Raw genomic sequence first — 19,672 nt, 5'->3', positions numbered from 1 at the left:
TAATATTCAGAAATTGCAATTATGAAAACTACAAACTTTGAAAGTGAAAATATATTACCATCGAAAATATATCATACTTAAATTCTATAGAATCTATAGAGGCATTGCATGTGACGTATCATCCCGTAAATATGGCAGACTACTCAAATGCATTCAACAAAAGCATGATTGCAATCTACCGTAACAGTTCGTCTCACACACATAACCCTGCACTACGATCAAATAGGTTGATGACAACATGTGATTGAATGGACTGTACTCCGCCATAACTACGGTGAAGGACACCGGTTCAAATTCTTTGTTTGGAGCCAATCAATAATTTCATGCAGGGCCTCTATAGATACCCAACCCAGAAGTGCCCATTTATTTTCTAATTTTTTGTAATCGCGCCCAAATATCCCCGCAAATATCTTATACACGGTTTTATTGATTCATTTTGGGCATTTCAAAAGTTAGAAGTCGTCAAAAATGGCAACATCCATTGATAGCAATGGTTGAGTAAACATTGTCTAAACACTAGATAAAAAGACAGCTTTGTACTACAGAGAAGATGTGAGGAAAAGAAGATAGATCCAGCCAGGGCGATGTGATCATACTATGCATACCATGCATGCAGACCCTAACATCCAGTTATATTTCAAATAAAATATGACCGAAGTTCCATGGCAAATTATAATTTCTGACGCTTGTTGACTCTTTCAATACGATTTATGATAAAGACTATTTTCAATTATCAAAATATCTTTATTAGGTTTGCAGGAAATGACAGGAAAATACATGTATAAACTATAGGGTTCATCTATTATTTTTTTGAATAATTCTTTTACCCCATGCAGCTGATTGGGGTGGTTACGGGTCGTTTAAAAACCACTAACCGCGAAATGAGGATATCGAACATAGGCCCCCGCAGGGCTACAAAAAACTGCTAACCGCAAAATATGGATATCCAACTAGTTTGCCCCTCGAAGCTGTAAAAAACCACTCATCGCGAAATATGGATATCCAACTAGTTTGCCCCGCAGGGCTACAAAGAACCACAAACCGCGAAATATGGATATCCAACAAGTTTGCCCCGCAGGGCTACAAAGAACTGCTAACCGCGAAATATGGATATCCAACTAGTTTGCCCTCGAAGCTTCAAAAACCACTCATCGCGAAATATGGATATCCAACTAGTTTGCCCCGCAGGGCTACAAAGAACCATTAACCGCGAAATATGGATATCCAACTACTTCGCCTCGCATGGCTACAAAGAACCACTTACCGCGCAATATCTTTTACCTCAAAAAAGAATTAATATCTACCAAAACACGTTTCAAAACGTAAAAGGGGCCAAGTTTAAAAATCTTTCCTGTGTGGCTTTTCACCCTTTTTTGAAACTTGGTCCCATTTGTGAAAGTTTCTAAAGACCCATACGAAGTCATCTTTAGGCTACTTGTTTGTTTTCTTAGTTGTCAGTGTTCATTTTGTAGAGTAAATTAATTAATGTTCGTGCTTGATTGAAGTTTTTCCGTAAAGACGTTATAATGTATTTTGATTTAAGCAAAAGTAGCAAATACTCACTTTGTTAAATTCTTCATCGTCTTGTGCGATCCTGCGCCTTATGTACAGATGTAGGGCCTATAATATGTAACAGGTTGACAGACAGTCAATTTGCTAAGTATATATACTAGGCCTACTCTACTACTCTTTATGAACACGCAATATAATGAAACATAAACCTTCAAATGTTTTTGATAATACATAGCCTACGTCATATTGCACCGCTTTCGAACAGTCTTAAACCTAATTGTTGCATGTAGAAATTAGGACTCATTCTTCATGTTATTACGGTGCCACTTTACTGAACGGGACCAAGTTTAAAAAAGGGTGAAAAGCCACACAGGAAAGATTTTTTAAACTTGGCCCCTTTTTACGTTTTGAAACGTGTTTTGGTAGATCATCTTTGGGAATAAGAGAACTATCGATTCATACCCTGGGTTTACATCATAAACACTACTGATCATTTGCTCAGTGGTAAGTGGGGACGCTTTCATTTTATCGAAGCTTGGATCCAGTCTAAAGTCTAATAGTTTTAAAAATACATTGGACTTTGCCATTGGCCTTTAACTCACGTATTGTTGCATGTAACACAACCGGTCACAATCAGAAATGCACAAGTTTAATGGAAACACGATAGTGAATAGATTCTTTCCTAGCATCCCAGATATCAAGGTAAGTCGCAGCGGCTAATTTTCCATTATAGTGTCTGCTACAGCGGCTAAAAGATTCCGCCACGTCTTCCACTGCCTGCATAAAATGTCCATAAATCAAAGCCTCGAACAAAGTTTGATCATTTTGAGCGCCCTGGGGTCGCAGTGGACACCCCCCCCCCCCGCCCATGGGAACACTTAACACAAATGACCATACGGGTATGCTCCCCCGGAACGACCCCCTTTTTTGGATTTCGCAGCTCCGAAAGACCCCCTATATTTGATCAAAATAGAGCTCCGAAAGACCCCAAAATTGCTCATTCCTCATATTTCAAGACAGATCCTTGATTTTGACTGTTCGCAGCTCCAAAAGTCCCCATTTTACTTGTTCGCAGCCCGGTTCGCAGCTCCAAAAGACCCCGTTTTAGAGGTACGCCGTCAGCTCCCAAAGACCCACCACCTCAAAATTCCGGGGGAACATACCCACCAAAATTTTTGATGTGCCCCCCGTAAACACCACGTATCGCAAGGGCATTTTAATAATCAATTTGGTAGGAAATGGATCAAGGAAGCCAATGATCGCGCTTCCTATTTTTAGTTTAGACTCTGGTGCATTTTCACCCATTTTGGTTTTTAATGGCCCTCAATTGTACAAAGAATTGGGGTCAAAGGTCATTAAGGGGGTAAAATCTTTTAAGAGTATGATCATGGATACAATTGCATTATCTCAACATCCGTAAGGAGTATGGGGCTCAAACTCGGTGATAACAAATCTCATGACCTGGGGAACATTTTACTGGGGTCAGGTCAAAGGTCATACAGAGGTCAAGTTTTAGAAATGCATTTTCTGTACATCTGTAAGGGATACTGGACTCAAACTCTGTGACAACAAACTTAATGACCAGGGAATATTTTGGAACACTTTGCAGGGGTCAGGTCAAAGGTTATCTGGGGTCAAATCTTATAATTTCCTTTTCTGGACATCTGTAAGGGGTATGGGGCTCAAATTCAGCGACAACAAATCTCATGACCAGGGGAACTTTTTGCAGGGGTCAGGTCAAAGGTCATGCAGAGGTCAAATTTTAGAAATGCATTGTTTGGACATCTGTAAGGGGTACAAGGCTCAAACTCGGTGACAACAAACTTAATGACCAGGGAGAATATGTTTGCAGGGTCAGGTCAAAGGTTATCTGGGGTCAAATCTTATACCGTAATTTCATTTTCTGTAAGGGGTATGGGGCTCAATTTCGGTGACAACAAACCTCAGGAAGCATTAAGGTCAAAGGTCAGGTCAAAAAGTCATTAAAAGGTTACATGACTTGGCGATTGTCTGCGCTCTGTGAGCGCAAATTATCTCTAGTTAAAGACTCTTTTTGTTAATAATTTACTCGTTAAAACTTTTTGCATAGTATTGACGATGGCTACTGAGAAAATGAAACAAGCTCGAATAATTCTATGGGGTGTTCCGCGTTGCGTTTCAACATCCTTCTTGAAGTGCCTGACATTTGTTGAAGTTTCTGTATGTTGGCATGAACCGTATCTTTATAATCAATTCCATGGAACGGACGGCAACTTGACAACTTTCATTAGGAACTTGCTCGTAAGTTTAAGTGTATGATACGGCAATTGCTAACAGGGGCGTAACCAGACCTGACCTTGTGGGGGCAAGATTGAAAAATGTCTGATCCAAAGTTGTAGTATTTATGTGCGAGCGATAGCTCGCATCGCGAGCGGCTTGTCGCGAAGCGTTAAACGGGTGGGGTCCAAGGGTTCGCCTTGGGGCCCCTGGTGGGGTCCAAATCCCTGGCGGAGGTCAAGGGGGCGGAGCTCCCTGAAGCTCCTGGTTTTGGCATATTAGAAGCTAAAAAAACAGTGTTACAGAGTACAAATTTCACAATGAAAGAATATAGATCTTCTTCCCTCTTTCTTTCCCTTTTCTCTTCCCCTTCCCCTTTTCTCTTCTCCCTTCCCCTTTTTTCTTCCCTCTTTTCTTTTCTTCTTTCCCCTTTCTTCCCCTTTTTTCTCTTCTCCTTGCCCTTTTTTCTTCCCTCTTTTTTCTTTTCTTTCCCCTTTCTCTTCCCTTTTTTTTCTTCCCTCTTTTTCTCTCCTTCCCCCTTTTCCCCCTTCCCAATTTTTTTTGCTCTTCTTCCCAGTTTTTTTGTGCCCGGGGGCAGCTTGCCCCCCCCCCTGGTTACGCCACTGATTGCTAATAGTTGAGTTGAATTTTAATACCGATATTATTAATTTATGAACATTTGCAATGAGATAATTTATTATTTTACCTTTGTTTTGTTTTGTTTGTGAAGGTTGTCAATACGTATAAGTAAATATTAAATTAGAGTCATAAAACTAATCAATGATCATGATGATGCATGGACTTAGCGTTTTTAGGATCGTGAGATAGGGCCCAGGAGATACGGGACCGTAATCTCTCTAAAACGCCAGCCCAGTTATTATTTGTGTGATTCTAATTTAATATTACATTTGTTTTCTTTCTCGTCTTTGTTCATCAATCAAATGAACATAAATTATATAATTCAGAGTCAGATGAAAGACCAAATGCCGCCGTCACCTAGTGATTCAAGTGAGCCGGGGAGTGAGCTTGGAGATAACTTTTACGAGGCGTCCAAGCACAGTTTTTCTTCGCTTAGAGAACGCTTGGAGGAAGAATATCCCGGAAAGAAATTAATCTTCGTCAAAGATATGGTCCAAGGCATTGATGGCCACTATGATGCTCTTCCCAAGGGGTATCGCCACACCTTTCTCATTCGTCATCCTTTGAAGGTGTTTATGTCATTTAAGAACATGATGGAGCCATTGCCAGTTCCAAAACGTTTAGAAGAGATGATCCCACATCTGATTCCGGCCGGGTTTTTCTTCAAGGAGATGTATGATCTTGTAGAATACGTCAAGAAAGAGCTGGAATCAGAGCCAATTATCATTGATGCTGATGATCTTTTAGCCGACACCCCACGAATGATGAGAGCCTACTGTGATGCATTAGATATTCCGTTCAGTGATTCCTTGTTAACTTGGCCCTCTGGTCACGAGGTTATGTTAACCAAATGGATCAATGGAAAGGAGGGACTCGGGTCTATCCAAATAGCTCATGAATCTACCTTTAAAACTACTGGATTTGGTAAGCCTACCCCCATGCCAAACCAAGATGAGTTACCTGAAGATGTAGTTAAAGTAGCAAGCTTGTCAATGCAGTACTACAGCAAACTCTATGAGCAACGTTTTAAATGCTAATAGTAAATACAATTTGGAAAGGCATGATTTTACACAATATCTGGTTTTAAATTTTATTTTCACTTTTTTTTTCTATTATCGCCTTACTTTATTCTTAATCTTTGTGCAGCAAAAAGTGGTGATGAATTCAGATCTTCCTTTTAACCTTAAAATGTCAGCGGATTACGATAAAATGCTAGCAGATAACAAATTTGTCTGACTATAAATTATCGTCTATAATAGATAGCAGCATTTGCTACATCTGGTTTGAGCAGTCTTCAGTATACAGCAGCAGTGGCGTACCGTGGCCGCACCAACCCCGAGGGCTGAAGAAAATTCAATTTTGCCGCCCCTTCCTCAACAGCCCGAAAAGGTTGACCCAATTTTATTCTCGGTCGTTTGAAAAAGTGAAGAGCAAAAAAAAAAGGGGGTTTCAGACGCTAGCGCCCTAAAAGCAGCACATTTTGATGTATAGTACCATTTTTTCAAAAAAATTTTTGCTTTATTTATTTGCCTTCTTGCCGCCCCCTTCGTTTTTGCCGCCCCTGTTTTTGCCGCCCCTTCTTCTTCCGCCGGCCCTTCATTTTGGCCGCCCCCTGCTTTTGCCCGGGGGGGCTGGCGCCCCCAAAGCCCCCCCCCCAGAATACGCGCATGAGCAGTATCTCCTAAATCTAGTTTGAGTTATCTTCGGCATTTGCTAAACAGATGCGCTATCTTCAGAAGATAACAGGGTTTGCTAGATCTGTATGCGATAACTTATAGCTGCATTTTGGTAGATCCAGTGCGTGCTATCTTCAGTAGATAGCAGCATTTGCCAGACCCAGTACCAGCTATCTTCAGCAGAGAGCTCCAACTATTATTGTAAATGCTGGTATCTTCAGTAGATATTTGTAAGGTCTAATCTAGTATGAGCTGCCTTGTATGTTTTTGTATTTATTATGTTCCCAGCAAACACAAAAACGTTTTAAAAACGTTTTAAATAAGTTATATTTTGGCTTTTGGTTTAGGTAAAAACGTTTTAATAACATTAAAATGTCGGGTTATATAAAGGTAATGATAACGTTTTAAAACGTTTTGTATGAAAACACACTACAACAATATTTTTAAATGTTTTCACAAAACGTTATTGTAAACTATTTTTACAAACATTTTTGCCAAATATTGTGTCAATACTTAAATAACATTATGTTAAAATGTTTGAATCCAGCAAACACAGAAATGTTCTTAAAATGTTTTTTTCAAAACCTTTTAATAACATTTAAATGTCGGGTTATACAAAGGTCATGAAAAAGTTTTTAAAACGTTATTGAAAATATTTTGGGCAAACATTTTTCGCAAAATATTTTTCAACTCCCCAAAATAACATTCTGTTTAGAATGTTTTGTATCAAGTTTTCAAGAATGTTTTTGGAATGTTATTATAACGTTTTTATACCCTTTATATAACCCGACATTTAAACGTTTTCTGTAAAACATTTTTGTTTGCTGAGCAGTAGATTATCATAAAAAGTTTTTTAAGGTTATGAAAACGTTTTATACTGTTAATATACCCTTTATATAACCCGACATTTAAACGTTTTCTGACAACCTTTTATAACCTTTTGCGAATGATGTCGAAAACGTTTTGTGTTTGCTGGGTTGTTGTTTGGATTGGTTTGCTTTGGTTGTGGTTGTTGTTCTTTACACTTCTGCACGTAACACGAATTGCTGTTAAAATATAACATTTTGATTTCCTTATCAAAAGTATAAACACAATAATTTTATTGTCTACCGAATGCATCATCATAGCAAGTAAAACCACGGTGATACCACCAAGTATATACACCAATTTTGGTTAAGTCCATTATATACGATATTTTAAAACCTGAATGTTGTGTTTGTAGGAAACAAATCAATTTTTTAATTAATTTAATGACATTGGTGTTCTATAGAGGATTTAAAAATCATCTATCCATAAAACACCATACACCAAAATCAAGCGGGCTAAGATAGCCAGCGGGGTTTCTTTCGTTTTCCCTCATTAATCGGATTGCACGTCTACAGCGTATTCAGAACACTGCTGCGCGCTTGGTCTTATTTCCATGGTCACTTTAAAGTCATAATGTACGATCTTTTTCAGAATTTACCTTTATTTTTTCAAAACCGATTTTTGGCATATTTGTAATACTTACACATGTTCTAACTTAAATCTATGAGCAAACTGTCAAATTCGTCCTATTTGTAGTAAAACAGGACGATTTTCTGTTGGTCCGACATAAAGTCATAATTTTTTAAGATTATGACTTTATGTCAGCCACGATCGCAAACCGTAGTCTCGTACAAAACTAGCTTGGTTACGCTCCCTCCACATCACAGGGAAAATATGCCACATAGTGCCAGGTTGGCACTTGCCAACTGCATGCCAATGTGGCATTTGCCAGGTTCGGCCAAGAAGAATGTGCAAGGGGTACGCACAACCAGGCATTTGCAGTCACAGGCCAAATTGGCATTTGCCATCAATATCCAGAGTGTCAGAAATCATTGGCATCTGCCAATTGTACCAGGTTGGCAAGTGTCAATCTGGCAGGGGTTGGCATTATCATTTTTTGAAGATTTTTAGATTTGTATTATTTTTGAACAAAAATGAGATTTTTAGATGGTTTCCAGCGGTGGTTCCCAGTGTTTTAGGCTCCATATTGTTTTGAACATACAAAACATTGCACGATCTTTGTTTTCATTGGTTTTTGTAATTTGAATAAATCAAAACAATGATTTTGTATAAAAATGAGCTATTTCTGATGATTGAATTTCTTTTTCATGTGTTTTTAATTTTATTATTCTAATTTATTTTGGAACAAAAATGCAATGTTTGGATGGTTTCCTGTGGTGGTTCCCGGGGTTAGGCTCCAGGTCGTTTTGATAATAATTATGAATTTGCAGGTTTGTACTTTGATGTGTTTTTGTTATTTTTCAAGATTAAAATTATAATGGAACAAAAACAAAAATGCATTTTTGGATGGTTTCCTATGGTGGTTCCCGATGTTTTCGGTATCGTGTTGTTTTGATAGTAAGGGAGTGTTCAGAAATACTTTGGTGGGGGGCTGGTAAAAGGGAGGGGGCCAAAAAGTTTTGGACCTTAAAAGAGGGGGGACCAAAAGTTTTAGGTGGTGGGAAGGGGGTCAAAAAAGTTTTCCCTTTAAAAACCCAACATTTTTGCGCGCTTCGCGCGCATTGAGACCCTCTATATCACTTTTAACATGGGCAAGTTTTGGTTTTCAGTGCTTTTCTTTGAAAAAATGATGGCACTTAGTGTACACATATCTATTAATTAATATAACATCAAAGATGATCAGCAACATGCAACATCTGGGTTGTCTAAGAAATACTGGCACTTTTTATCATAGAATTTTATATCTTTTCAAAATAGGCTACAAACATGATTATGTACCAATCTGATCAAAATACAACTAAATCAAGAAAATATTGCAAATAAATAGTTTACTATATCTCATTGCAAAATTATTTTGTACACATAGGCCAATGGGTATATTTACCATAAGACAGAGTGGGCACAGGCCCAGGTGCCACGGTCTTTTGGGGCCAAAACTGATACCTGTGTACCCAGATACCACACCACTGGAAACAACATTATTAAGTATAATGTTTGTTATACGATAAGGGGGGGGTCAAAAAGTTTTGTCTGTCAAAGAGGGGGTCAAAAAGTTTAGCGGTCCATTGAGGGGGGTCAAAAAGTTTTCGAGCGAAAAATTTGAGTTAGACCAGCCCCCCTACCAAAGTATTAATGAACAATCCCTAATTGTGCATTGGTTGATTTGTGCTTTCATATGTTTTTGTTACTTTGCAAGATTTAAATTATTTTGGAACATTGGATGCATTTTTGGATGGTTTCCTGTGGTGGTTCCCGGTGTTTCGGCTCCGTGTTGTTTTGATAGTAGGCCTACTGGTGCATTGGTAGTTTGGGCTCTCTCATTTGCAAGAATTAGGCCTAAATTATTTTGGAACAACAATGTATTGTTAGATGATTTCCTGTCCTGGTTCACGGTGTTTTCGGCTCCATTTATGCATTTGTGTTCAGTCGTGAGCTCCCTCAAATGCTGTTGTATGTGAAAGAGCTCTAATGACAAATTATCATACCAAACCAGTAAATGTGCACGTCGCAAAAAAAAGTAGATTTAAGATTATTCAGATGAAAGTGTTAAAAAATTACTTGTCTGTGGGATAGCTTGAGTGCCTTGATTAAAAGTAAAACCGGTGAGTGTTTTGGATTCTCAAATTTTCAGAAAATGTTTGGTTTGGATGTTGAAGAATCTGAGCACAAAAATGCCATCAACTTTCTTGTTTTATGTTTGAAATATTATATTCATAGATGCAAATTTCAAGATGTCAAACCTAGTTTTCAAGCTTACAAGAACATGGTGAAAGTTAAATTTGGCACAGAATATAAAATTGCAGAAAGCAAGGGAAAACTGGGTAACCATTTTAAGAAATTTTCCTTTGATCTTGGTTTTTAATGGGATGCAATTTTCTTTTATCGTGGTGTGTTTATATATATTTTTACCCCTTTTTTTTTTTTTTTTTTTCTTGCCATGGTGGACCATGTTATTTGCACTGTGAGATGGGAAAGTTTTCAGTGTTTTGTTTTGTCACTTGTCCTGCATGTTTGTGTGTTTGGGGGATGGGTGGGTGCGTTGAATGTTGAGGGGGTGTTTGGGTGGGATTTGTGTTTTTGTCTAGAAAATCCCTGGAATAGTTTATTAATGCACTCGTAACCAACATTATTTGTTTGATCTTATTATGCATGTTGTATGGTGCTGATTCTGCCCACCCATGGCAGGGGGACCCAGCAGTTGCCTTTGTGTTTTCATGCTTTTGCTGGGCTACCACTTCTTTTTCTGCTTGCCTTTTCCATCACTCTTGGTAGCGTAGCATTTGCTCTTTTTTATTTTTTTTTAACAGAGGTATTGGTTGGGTCCTGTTGTCGTGGTGGGGCAGTATTTTTTAATTCTCATTGTCATAATCTGATTATATCTTTGCATATATCTTGGTTACCGTAATTAAGATGGGGTCTGGTGGACCATGTCTGTATGTTCTTTTTCCCTTCCACCAGGCCCAAGTACAGGTGAATAAAATGGAAAAAAAAAAAAAAAAAAAAATTAGTGTGTGTTTCAGTCAAAAGTAAGAAGAAACGCCATTATTAAACTTAATTTTTTGTTTGCAATTTAAATAACACAATCTTAAAAATCACAATGAAAGATAAAACGGTTTTGTACACAATACCACGGAAATGGTGTACATATTGGCGTAAATCAACCGGGAGGTTGACAAGTATTGGCGAAGATTAAATTAAATGAGTTTTGAAATTTTCAGTCTTTTTTTAAATTTTGTTTACTTTTTATGGCTTGAAGAACTGAATCGCGTATTACGCAGCCCACCACTCGCATGGCGCAGAGCGCCACGCAAAGTTAATTGCGCGTACCGGCGCGTAATTTTATCGCAATCGCGGATAAGCCAAGTTGATTGATCGGTGACGCAAAATCACGCACGAGAAATGCATTATTTACGATCTGCATCATTTTCTAGCTCGGAAGGCGCGCGCGCAAACGGCTATCTTCTGAAGATATAGCATTGCGGGCCTAATAAAGCAACAGAAAACATTTCACGCATTTGAAAAACATCTCTTGTTAGGAAAGTTTGTTTTTGATGTGTTTTGTTTGTTTGTTTTTCCACTATCTACTCAAGATAGCGGTTTTTTTATAATAAAATCGGCCTAAGAAAGTAAGAAAGGTTGACAATATTTTGTTATCTACCATTTGAAACCGTATGAACTAATTTTTAAAAAAAATATAGAATTTACGGTGTGATTTGCAAATCATTATAGGCCCTTTGCGACATCACGAATCATGCATATGCTGTCAAAAAAACGCGCTCAAATCCTACTTACGGCCTGCATCATTTTGTCGGCACTCGCAAACGGCTTTACGGGCTTAATAAAACAACGCAGAAAATATTTCACAAATTTAGAAAACGTCTGTTAGGAAAGTTTGTTTGATGTTTTTGTTTGTTTATTATTATTTGTCTGCTTGTTAGTTTTTCCGCTATCTACTCAAGTAAAATACAAAAGAAATTGAGAAAGGTTGAATATATTTTGTCAGGCCTATCTACTGATGATAGCATTATAAAACCTAATGAAATAATACAAAAGAAGGAAATTATAAGACTTAGCATGAGACGAGTCAGAAAGATAATTTGATATGTTTTTTGTATATTTCATGTTTGTTTGGCTGTTTTTTGTTTTTTATCTACTCAAGATACCATTTACAGTGCGATTTGCAAATCACCCGTTAGTCAGGGAGTGAAGGCAGTTTAGGTAGAATTAATTCCTCAATCGACGATTTTTGTACCAGTGGGTGTAGAATACATTGTAGTATTGTATAACAAAAATCGACTAAAATCTACTTTGGGCAAAAAAAATTACAAGCCTTTGAAAATTGCACTTATTCTAACTTTGAGCAAGTTTAATTCCGAAGAGGTAAATAAAAATACTTTTGCAAAGCGTGGTCGCATCGGCTATCGCGCCGGCATTACGCGCTCAATACATGAGCGTCAAATTGCGTATATTGCGAATACACCGTGTTCCGCGCTGACTCGGCACATTAATTATAATTATCCTTCCGCTGACACACGGTTCGCAGCATTGATTGCATATATTTTGCCATTCATTGACGGCGGACTGTTTACGTTTGTTTTGCCAATAGATTAGCTTAGATTTGCGGATTATTAATTGGGAATTTTAGCATAATAGCTAAAAAGATATTTCGAAGGTGTCGTGTTAGTCTAAATAATATTATATTATGCACCTATACGCTGCCTGCTATAGCCCACTAGGTCTAATATTTAAAAAAAAAAACAAAAAAAAAAACAAATGTCTCTCGTCCTCGGCTCTAGTAAAAAAAAAAAAAAAAAAAGGAAGAGTTGCTTTTTTATTTCTTATAAATGATCGCAAAATTGGTGCAAATACAAATAAACTTAGGGCTGTTTTAGCGTAGGCCTATACAATAATTTATGTCTAAAAAAAGACAAGGGCTTAGTTATTTTGTTGTTCTGTCTGGGAGGGTAGGGCCCTCTAATTGGGCTGATCACAAAACCTTCCATGATGTTTGGTTCTTTTAAGTGGATCGTAGGCCTATCAGGGTAGCGTGTAGTACGGTACCCCGGTAGCCCGTGTCCCGATTGACCACTTTTTCCCTCGTAAAGCATGAACTGCCAAGATGGTTAAAGTCTAGAAGAAGTAGAGTAGAAACTGGATTTGTCAATCATAAAAATCTAATCGTTTTTACTTCAATCCTACTACAAATCTGTCCTTGTAGGCCTACAAATAAATCTATTAAAGCTATAGGTTAAACTAAGTTCCGTCAACTTTCGCTTAGAAATAATATTTGAGCATGCAAGGTTGTTTTAACCGCCATCGATTTAGGCCAGTAAAATCAGCTGAAAAGGTCAAAAAATTGCAACATGGAATTTTTTTGCGGAAAACATTTCTATTAGGTGCCCTTATCAATATACTAAAAGTCTACCAAAATCAACCTCTGCGAAATATGGATAAATCGATTTTTTTCAAAATGGCCTCCAAAATGATTAAAATGGTGGACAAAATATAGAAAACAGAGTCACTATGTCACTTATTAGTAATAGTAACACGATTCGTATGTTTCAAGCCATGCTTCGAGGGTCTGAAATAAGATTAATCACTTTTTCTCACTTGTAAGTTTTCAAAATGGCCGCCAAAATAGCTGGAACGGTCATTATTCCATCACTAAATATGGAATTAAATAATTAGCACTTGTAAACACAAACTGATAGTTTGGGACCACAAGAAACCCTCTGTACCACAGAAAAAGGTTTTGACACCCCCAGAGGAACGGGGATGCCCGGTATCACCAAACCCTAACGACATATCGCCCCATCAACGCACGTTTCTTGTGACCCTCAACGTATGAACGTATGACAATCTTGAGAGGTGGAACGCCTAAAACGCGGGTCAGTCTCAGTTCGTGAGAGGTAAGTATTATGCGCTTGCGTATCTCCCTCTCACTTCTGAGTGGGGTAAACACTGAGCAACTCTACTTACCTCCCACGATCTCTTTGATACTCGCAATGTACCCTCTCAGAGGCGTGATGGGCGTGACGGTTTCATTGCATATACCCCGCAATGAGAACCAGATCAGGGAGGCACATCGGGTAACGAGTAAAGGACAGTGTCTGGTTCTTGTCCAGGAACCCAGCCCGGGGAAGGATAGAGACTACCCCAGTGGTGAAGCGTAGGTGGTGCTCGTCTATAGACAGAACATGCACATAACTGAACAATGTCGACCGCAGGCCACTGCCATCAAGAGCAGTATTGAGTGTCAAGTCTTGCAACGAGAGAGGTCATCCGTGGGTTCGAAGGCCTTGGGTAGATACTGCAACATCAACATGGGAGCGAACTGGAGGTCTTTCTGTCACCATGCTCTTAATGAGGTCCGCAAGTGCTGGACTCGATAAGATCGTCATATACCCCCCCCAAGTCATGATGAATCGCTAAAATGGCAGTATTGTATGCTTAAGCGGTACGAGGCATACGGTCCCCGTGGTAAGGAAATCTGTGACTTGTAGAATCGGCGAAGTCGAGAATCGTAATTCTGCCCAGTTGACTGTTGCCTTGCCTTTCAGCAAGCGCAGCAACCGAATATTAATGGCCCGCTGTCTGGACGGACTGGCGGAAGTACGCCAAACAGTCAGGTGGAGGTTGTTAATCACCTCCATCTGTACCTGGTGCCGGTGGCGTGGCGGAACTGTGAGAAGATCTACGCGGCATAGACGACTGACTGGTTCTCCTACGAGAAGATCCAGGAGGCGGGGGAACAATCCACTGTTTGGGCCAGAGAAAGCGGCTAAAAGGAGTAATCAGATCCAAGAAGGAAGGATCATGGCAATGGGAGGGAAGGCATTATACCGAATATGCCCTCCCAACTCTCCTGCATGGTGTCCCGGCCTACCGCCCTTAATTCCAGGTGAAGTAAGGCGGAAGCTAATGGTTCTTATGGGACGATCTAACATCTAAAGATGGACCGATACATGCATACTACTGAGTGAGGTGCCACTCAATTAGACAAGAGAGATGAGGACTGACACCCCCGACAAGCAATCGGCGAGTCAACCCCGTCCGAAGCTCCGTACCACCTCCACTGACACTACAGAAGAAGGGACACTGTCTCCCTGCAAATGCTGATAGCTGGGACTTGTGTTTGGTGCACCCTCCCTGTTGATGTAAAACGCAACGGTCATGCTGTCATACTGAGTTGATTTATCCACCAGGAGAGGCAGGAGTGGAGCTGTCGGGGACCGGAATTATGAGGCTCCGAGGATGCCGCCACGCTTGCAACTGCCCGAGGAAGTATAGCTGTATCTCCCTCGTACGCAAGTGGCAACTCCGAACGCTGGCCACCAGCCCTAATAGGCGAAGCCACACCCGAGCCTGAACCAATGCCGCCTGCCTGATAATCAGAGCGCATAATCAAACATCAGCGATCCTCAAGCCTATAGGAGAGACCCGGACCCTGGCGAAGTATATCGTTGCCCCCAGAATTATTCAAGTGGAACAGTAAAAATAAGTTACAGTCATATTGCAGTCATGCTGACAATTAAATCACCTTTTCGAATCACTCCTGATTTATAGGTCTTTAGAATCGACCCTGTAGCTCTTTGTGGGAGAAATGTTTGACGACGCTGTATTGAATGTTATCTTAGGACCGTCCATCCAATTACCATTCAAATGTTTACTCTAAAGTATCCGATACACATAATAATTATGTGGATCATAACTTACATGTACTATTTTAATACTGATTCAGCTTCTATGGTGAAAAGTTGATTGCCCTGTCTGTATTCACAACTCATAATGAACGTATTTGGCGGCCATTTTGAAATTTTGAACAAAAACTACGCAGACAAATAAATATTTATGAAACGGTAAGGGCATAAGTGCATTTGTAGGTCAAAATGTCACCCAATTCCCACATGGACACTCGTATAATATTGATATCACAACTGTCTATTTTTTACGACATTTTGGCTGCCATTTTGAAAAAGTCAATTTTACACATCTTTCACAGAGGTTGATTTTGGTAGACTTTGAGTATGTTAAAATAGAGACTTAAGAGCAACATTTTCATAACTAACATGTACATTTTAATACTGATATAGCTTCTATGGTGAAAAGTTGATTGCCCTCTCTGTATTCACAACCCATAATGAACGTATTTGGCGGCCATTTTGAAATTTTGAACAAAAACTACGCAGCCAAATAAATATTTATGAAACGGTTAGGGCATAAGAGCATTTATATGTCAAAATGTCACCCAATTCCCACATGGACACTCATATAATATTGATATCACAACTGCCTATTTTTTACGACATTTTGGCTGCCATTTTGAAAAAGTCAACTTTACACATCTTTCGCAGAGGTTGATTTTGGTAGACTTTGAGTATGTTAAAATAGAGACTTAAGAGCAAAATTTTCCAAAAATTGAATTCATGTTGCAATTATTTTGACCTTTGGAGATTTTGGGGCTGATTTTTACTGGCCTAATTGTCAGTGACTCAATTTCATGGAGCGATAACATTTCAATCAAATCAATATGATAGGGCCTCATAGGCTACGTTCACGCAGGGGCGACGCTAGAAGGGGGTATGTGGTGTGATACCCCTCCCAATACACAATTTTGTCGGCAAAAATGGACTGTGCTGTCAAAACCATGCGATTGTCAGCAAATGTAGTCAAAGCTATGTGTTTGTCGGCAGAGTCATGTAAAAGATTAATGTGTATAATGTGTTACGAATTTTTGTGCTATTGTTAACGTAGGCCTATTGTTAATGTTATCATGGTTATAGTAGTTACTAATTAAAAAAATGTCGGAAACAAATTGGACCGCTAACACCCCCCCCCCACACACACTAAAAAAATTGGGTGTACAATTCACATATATTTCCGTCGGCAAAACATGCTGTACACCCCAATCATATTGGTCTAGCGACGGCCTAGGCCCTGTTTTAACGTTTAATAACTCTTGCTTACATTTCTTCCCGAAAACAAAATGACATTAAATTACCATAAGGACCTATTAAACTGAAAACGGATAATATTGCCAACAATTATTTTAATCAACAGATCAACATTTAGGCCTATTGTATAATCATAGATTATGGTATAGGCCTAATTAGTATCAAACACGCGAGATAGGCCTATCACAGGTGTAGGCTATAAGCGTGTAGTGTGCCAACAGGTAAATACGTAGGCCTATAGTCCTATACTATTTGGCCGTCAGTTATATTATACATTAGCAAAATAAAAACACGATAAATCTACTGCATTAGCAAATTGCATATAGGCTTATAGACTAACCGTAGGGCCTAGGCCTAGACCAAACTGTTAGCAGACTAAATGCTTGTTGGACCAAATGGTTTGTAGACCAAGTGGTTTGTAGACGAAATGGGTTATAATTTATTAGACCAATGGTTTTAGACTTATTAGGTATTAAACTAAACATGCTAAATGGTTATCGAACCAACTGGTTAAAAAACGGAATAAAGGTGCACGGAAAGAATGCAAAAAAGAGGGGATATGAGAGAAAGCCAATCCACGAGATACTTAGGTCTAGATAACTATTAATTTCCGTTGAAGGCTTCTTGTAATGTCTGATAGGCCTACCGATCTAGTCTGGCCTCTACCATGTAGTTGTAGACCTAATAACTTTTTCATAACAAAGTCCTACACTTTTTGACATTCTTGTCGACCGTTCTGATAAGTTTGTATTTATTTAGGCCGTATTAGTGTTAATGGCTATGGGCTTATTTATAGACATGTAAGGTCTAAATTGATTAGACGTTTAGTACGCCTATACTATAATGACGTATATAGGCATAGGCTTAATGACCAGGCCTAATTGTAATTAATTGGTGAATGACATCGATGTATTTTATACATAAAATGTAGTACTTAAATATTTATTTTTTCGTATCCATTCAACAAATGGGGACATTTTGATTCAGGTATGACAAAAGGGTAAAAGTTGCAAAAACTTTAATTATCTCAAAATGGCCATTTTTGTGATACACCACTATGTCATCCGAGCGACAAATTATTGCACAAGGTGGCGATCAATTAGACACACTGACTTCGCGTGTTGTGTGATGTGACGCTCTGGTTTACGCAGTATGCAACGCCAACACGCTCACTTGTTGCGCGAACGCAAATACAAAACAGTAAGCGTGGACGCGTTAACCATGTTTGCGTAAATGCGGCTTAATAGTCGGAAACGTTCGTGATTTGTGTATTTTTACTGTAAAATAGTGATTTTCAAATGCCTGTAGATTTTTTTGCCCAGGGTGGATTTTGGCCGATTTTGGATATGTGATTGAATATTTAAAGCCACGTCTACCAGTACAAAAATTGTCGATTGAGGAATTAATTCCAGCAGACACCCTATCTAGGGCTCTCACTCCCTCACTACGTTGCGACATGCATCTGTGAACACGCGCGAGCCCACTTACGGCCTGCATCATTTACGATCTGCATCATTTTCTCGGAAGGCGCCCGCGCAAACGGCTATCTTCTGAAGATAACATTGCGGGCCTAATAAAGCAACAGAAAATATTTCACACAGTTAGAAAACATCTGTTAGGAAAGGTTGTTTTTGAGAGTTTTTTTTTGTTTGTTTGTTTGTTTATTCCGCTATCTACTAAAGATTTTTTTTTTTGGATAAATTACAAAGAAAGTAGGCCTAAGTAAGAAAGGTTGACAATATTTTGTTATCTACTGATGATACCATTTGGAATTGTATGAACCAACAATTTCTTGTTTGTTTGTTATCTACTCAAGGTAGAATTTACGGTGTGATTTGCGGCACCAAGCATCATCTGCTCAAAAAAACCCGCTCAAAGTCTATTTACGGCCAGAAAATATTTCACAAATTTAGAAAACGTCTATCAGGAAAGTTTGTTTTGATGTTTTTGTTTGTTTATTTATTTATTTGTTTGCTTGTTAGTTTTTCCGCAAGTAAAATACAAAAAAATTGAGAAAGGTTGTTCGTTAGGCCTATCTACTGGTGATAGCATTTTTAAACCTAATGAAATAAAACAAAAAAAGAGGAAATTATAAGACTTAGCATGAGACGAGTCGGAAAGATAATTTGGTATATTATTGTATTTTCCATGTTTGTTTGTCTCTTTTTTATTTGTTTGATTTTTACCTACAAAAATGAATTTTTGACAATTTTTGTTCTGTACATCATAACAAAAAAAACACTCTTTCCAAATTTTTTTAAGTTTTTTGATATTAGCCTTATTTTTTGAGATATTGACCATAGGCCTATAAAGCATCAAAATGTACTTTTTAAAATTCACAAACGCCTATTTGCACAAAATGATGCCTAAAATTGGAAATAGACTAAAATATAAGAAAATGAGAAACACGTTTCTTAAGTCGATCATGCGTTTTATGATGAGCACAATTGCTTAATAAATGCTGTATTCATTGAGTTATCGTGTACCTAAATCGTCATTTTACCGAGAAAATGAACATTGGAATAAAGGCAGTTGAAGTTTAAAGTGGTCACATTTTGCACTTTGATCAAAGATCACAGGAGAATGCGGCATTTCTCGTCTTTCTTCCTTACATTACGTGAACATCGAGTAAATCCACAGCCCCTTGAGAAGTTTGGGCGAAATCTTTTCATATCTTGATGTTAAAATCGGGGGAGAAAACTTGAAAAAAAATCACAGTAGCTAAAACGGAGCCCTTTGACCGCAAGGTTTTTTTGAAATCAGTGCTTGCGTGGTGCTTCCATAAGATGCGCCGCGCATGCAGATAATCGTTGCGTATGCGTAGCGTATCCGTGCGTTAACAAATTGCGCGACTACAAAACGCGATGTGTTGTTCCTCGCGTGTACCCCGATGGAACAACAAAGATTTCCTTTCCTTCTAAATTGCGGAAACGTGAAATAGTGAAATAAAATCCATAAAATAGAACAGTTAGAGTTAACAAATCTGGATTATTTTTTCTTGTATTTATGAAAAACATAACAAAGTAAATACATTTCAAAAACTCAATTTCATGAAAGAAACAGTGTCTACGCCCCATTCCAGAAAAATACAGAACTAATTTTTTTGCTTTTAAAATAATATTATCCTGTTTTGGCAAATGAAACATA

At 38.5% G+C, this 19,672-nt stretch overlaps 1 protein-coding gene across 1 annotated transcript; it reads left to right on the top strand.

Annotated features, from left to right (window-relative positions):
• The first annotated feature begins 4,751 nt into the window (after positions 1-4,751).
• On the top strand, positions 4,752-5,444 carry LOC140140384 (uncharacterized). Its single transcript, XM_072162144.1, has one exon. The coding sequence runs from the start codon at positions 4,752-4,754 to the stop codon at positions 5,442-5,444; it is 693 nt and encodes a 230-aa protein (XP_072018245.1).
• The last annotated feature ends 14,228 nt before the right edge of the window (positions 5,445-19,672 follow it).

This window comes from Amphiura filiformis, chromosome 19, assembly GCF_039555335.1.
Source record: "Amphiura filiformis chromosome 19, Afil_fr2py, whole genome shotgun sequence".
Lineage (NCBI taxonomy): Eukaryota > Metazoa > Echinodermata > Ophiuroidea > Amphilepidida > Amphiuridae > Amphiura > Amphiura filiformis.
This window is presented reverse-complemented; position numbering and strand designations above follow the sequence as displayed.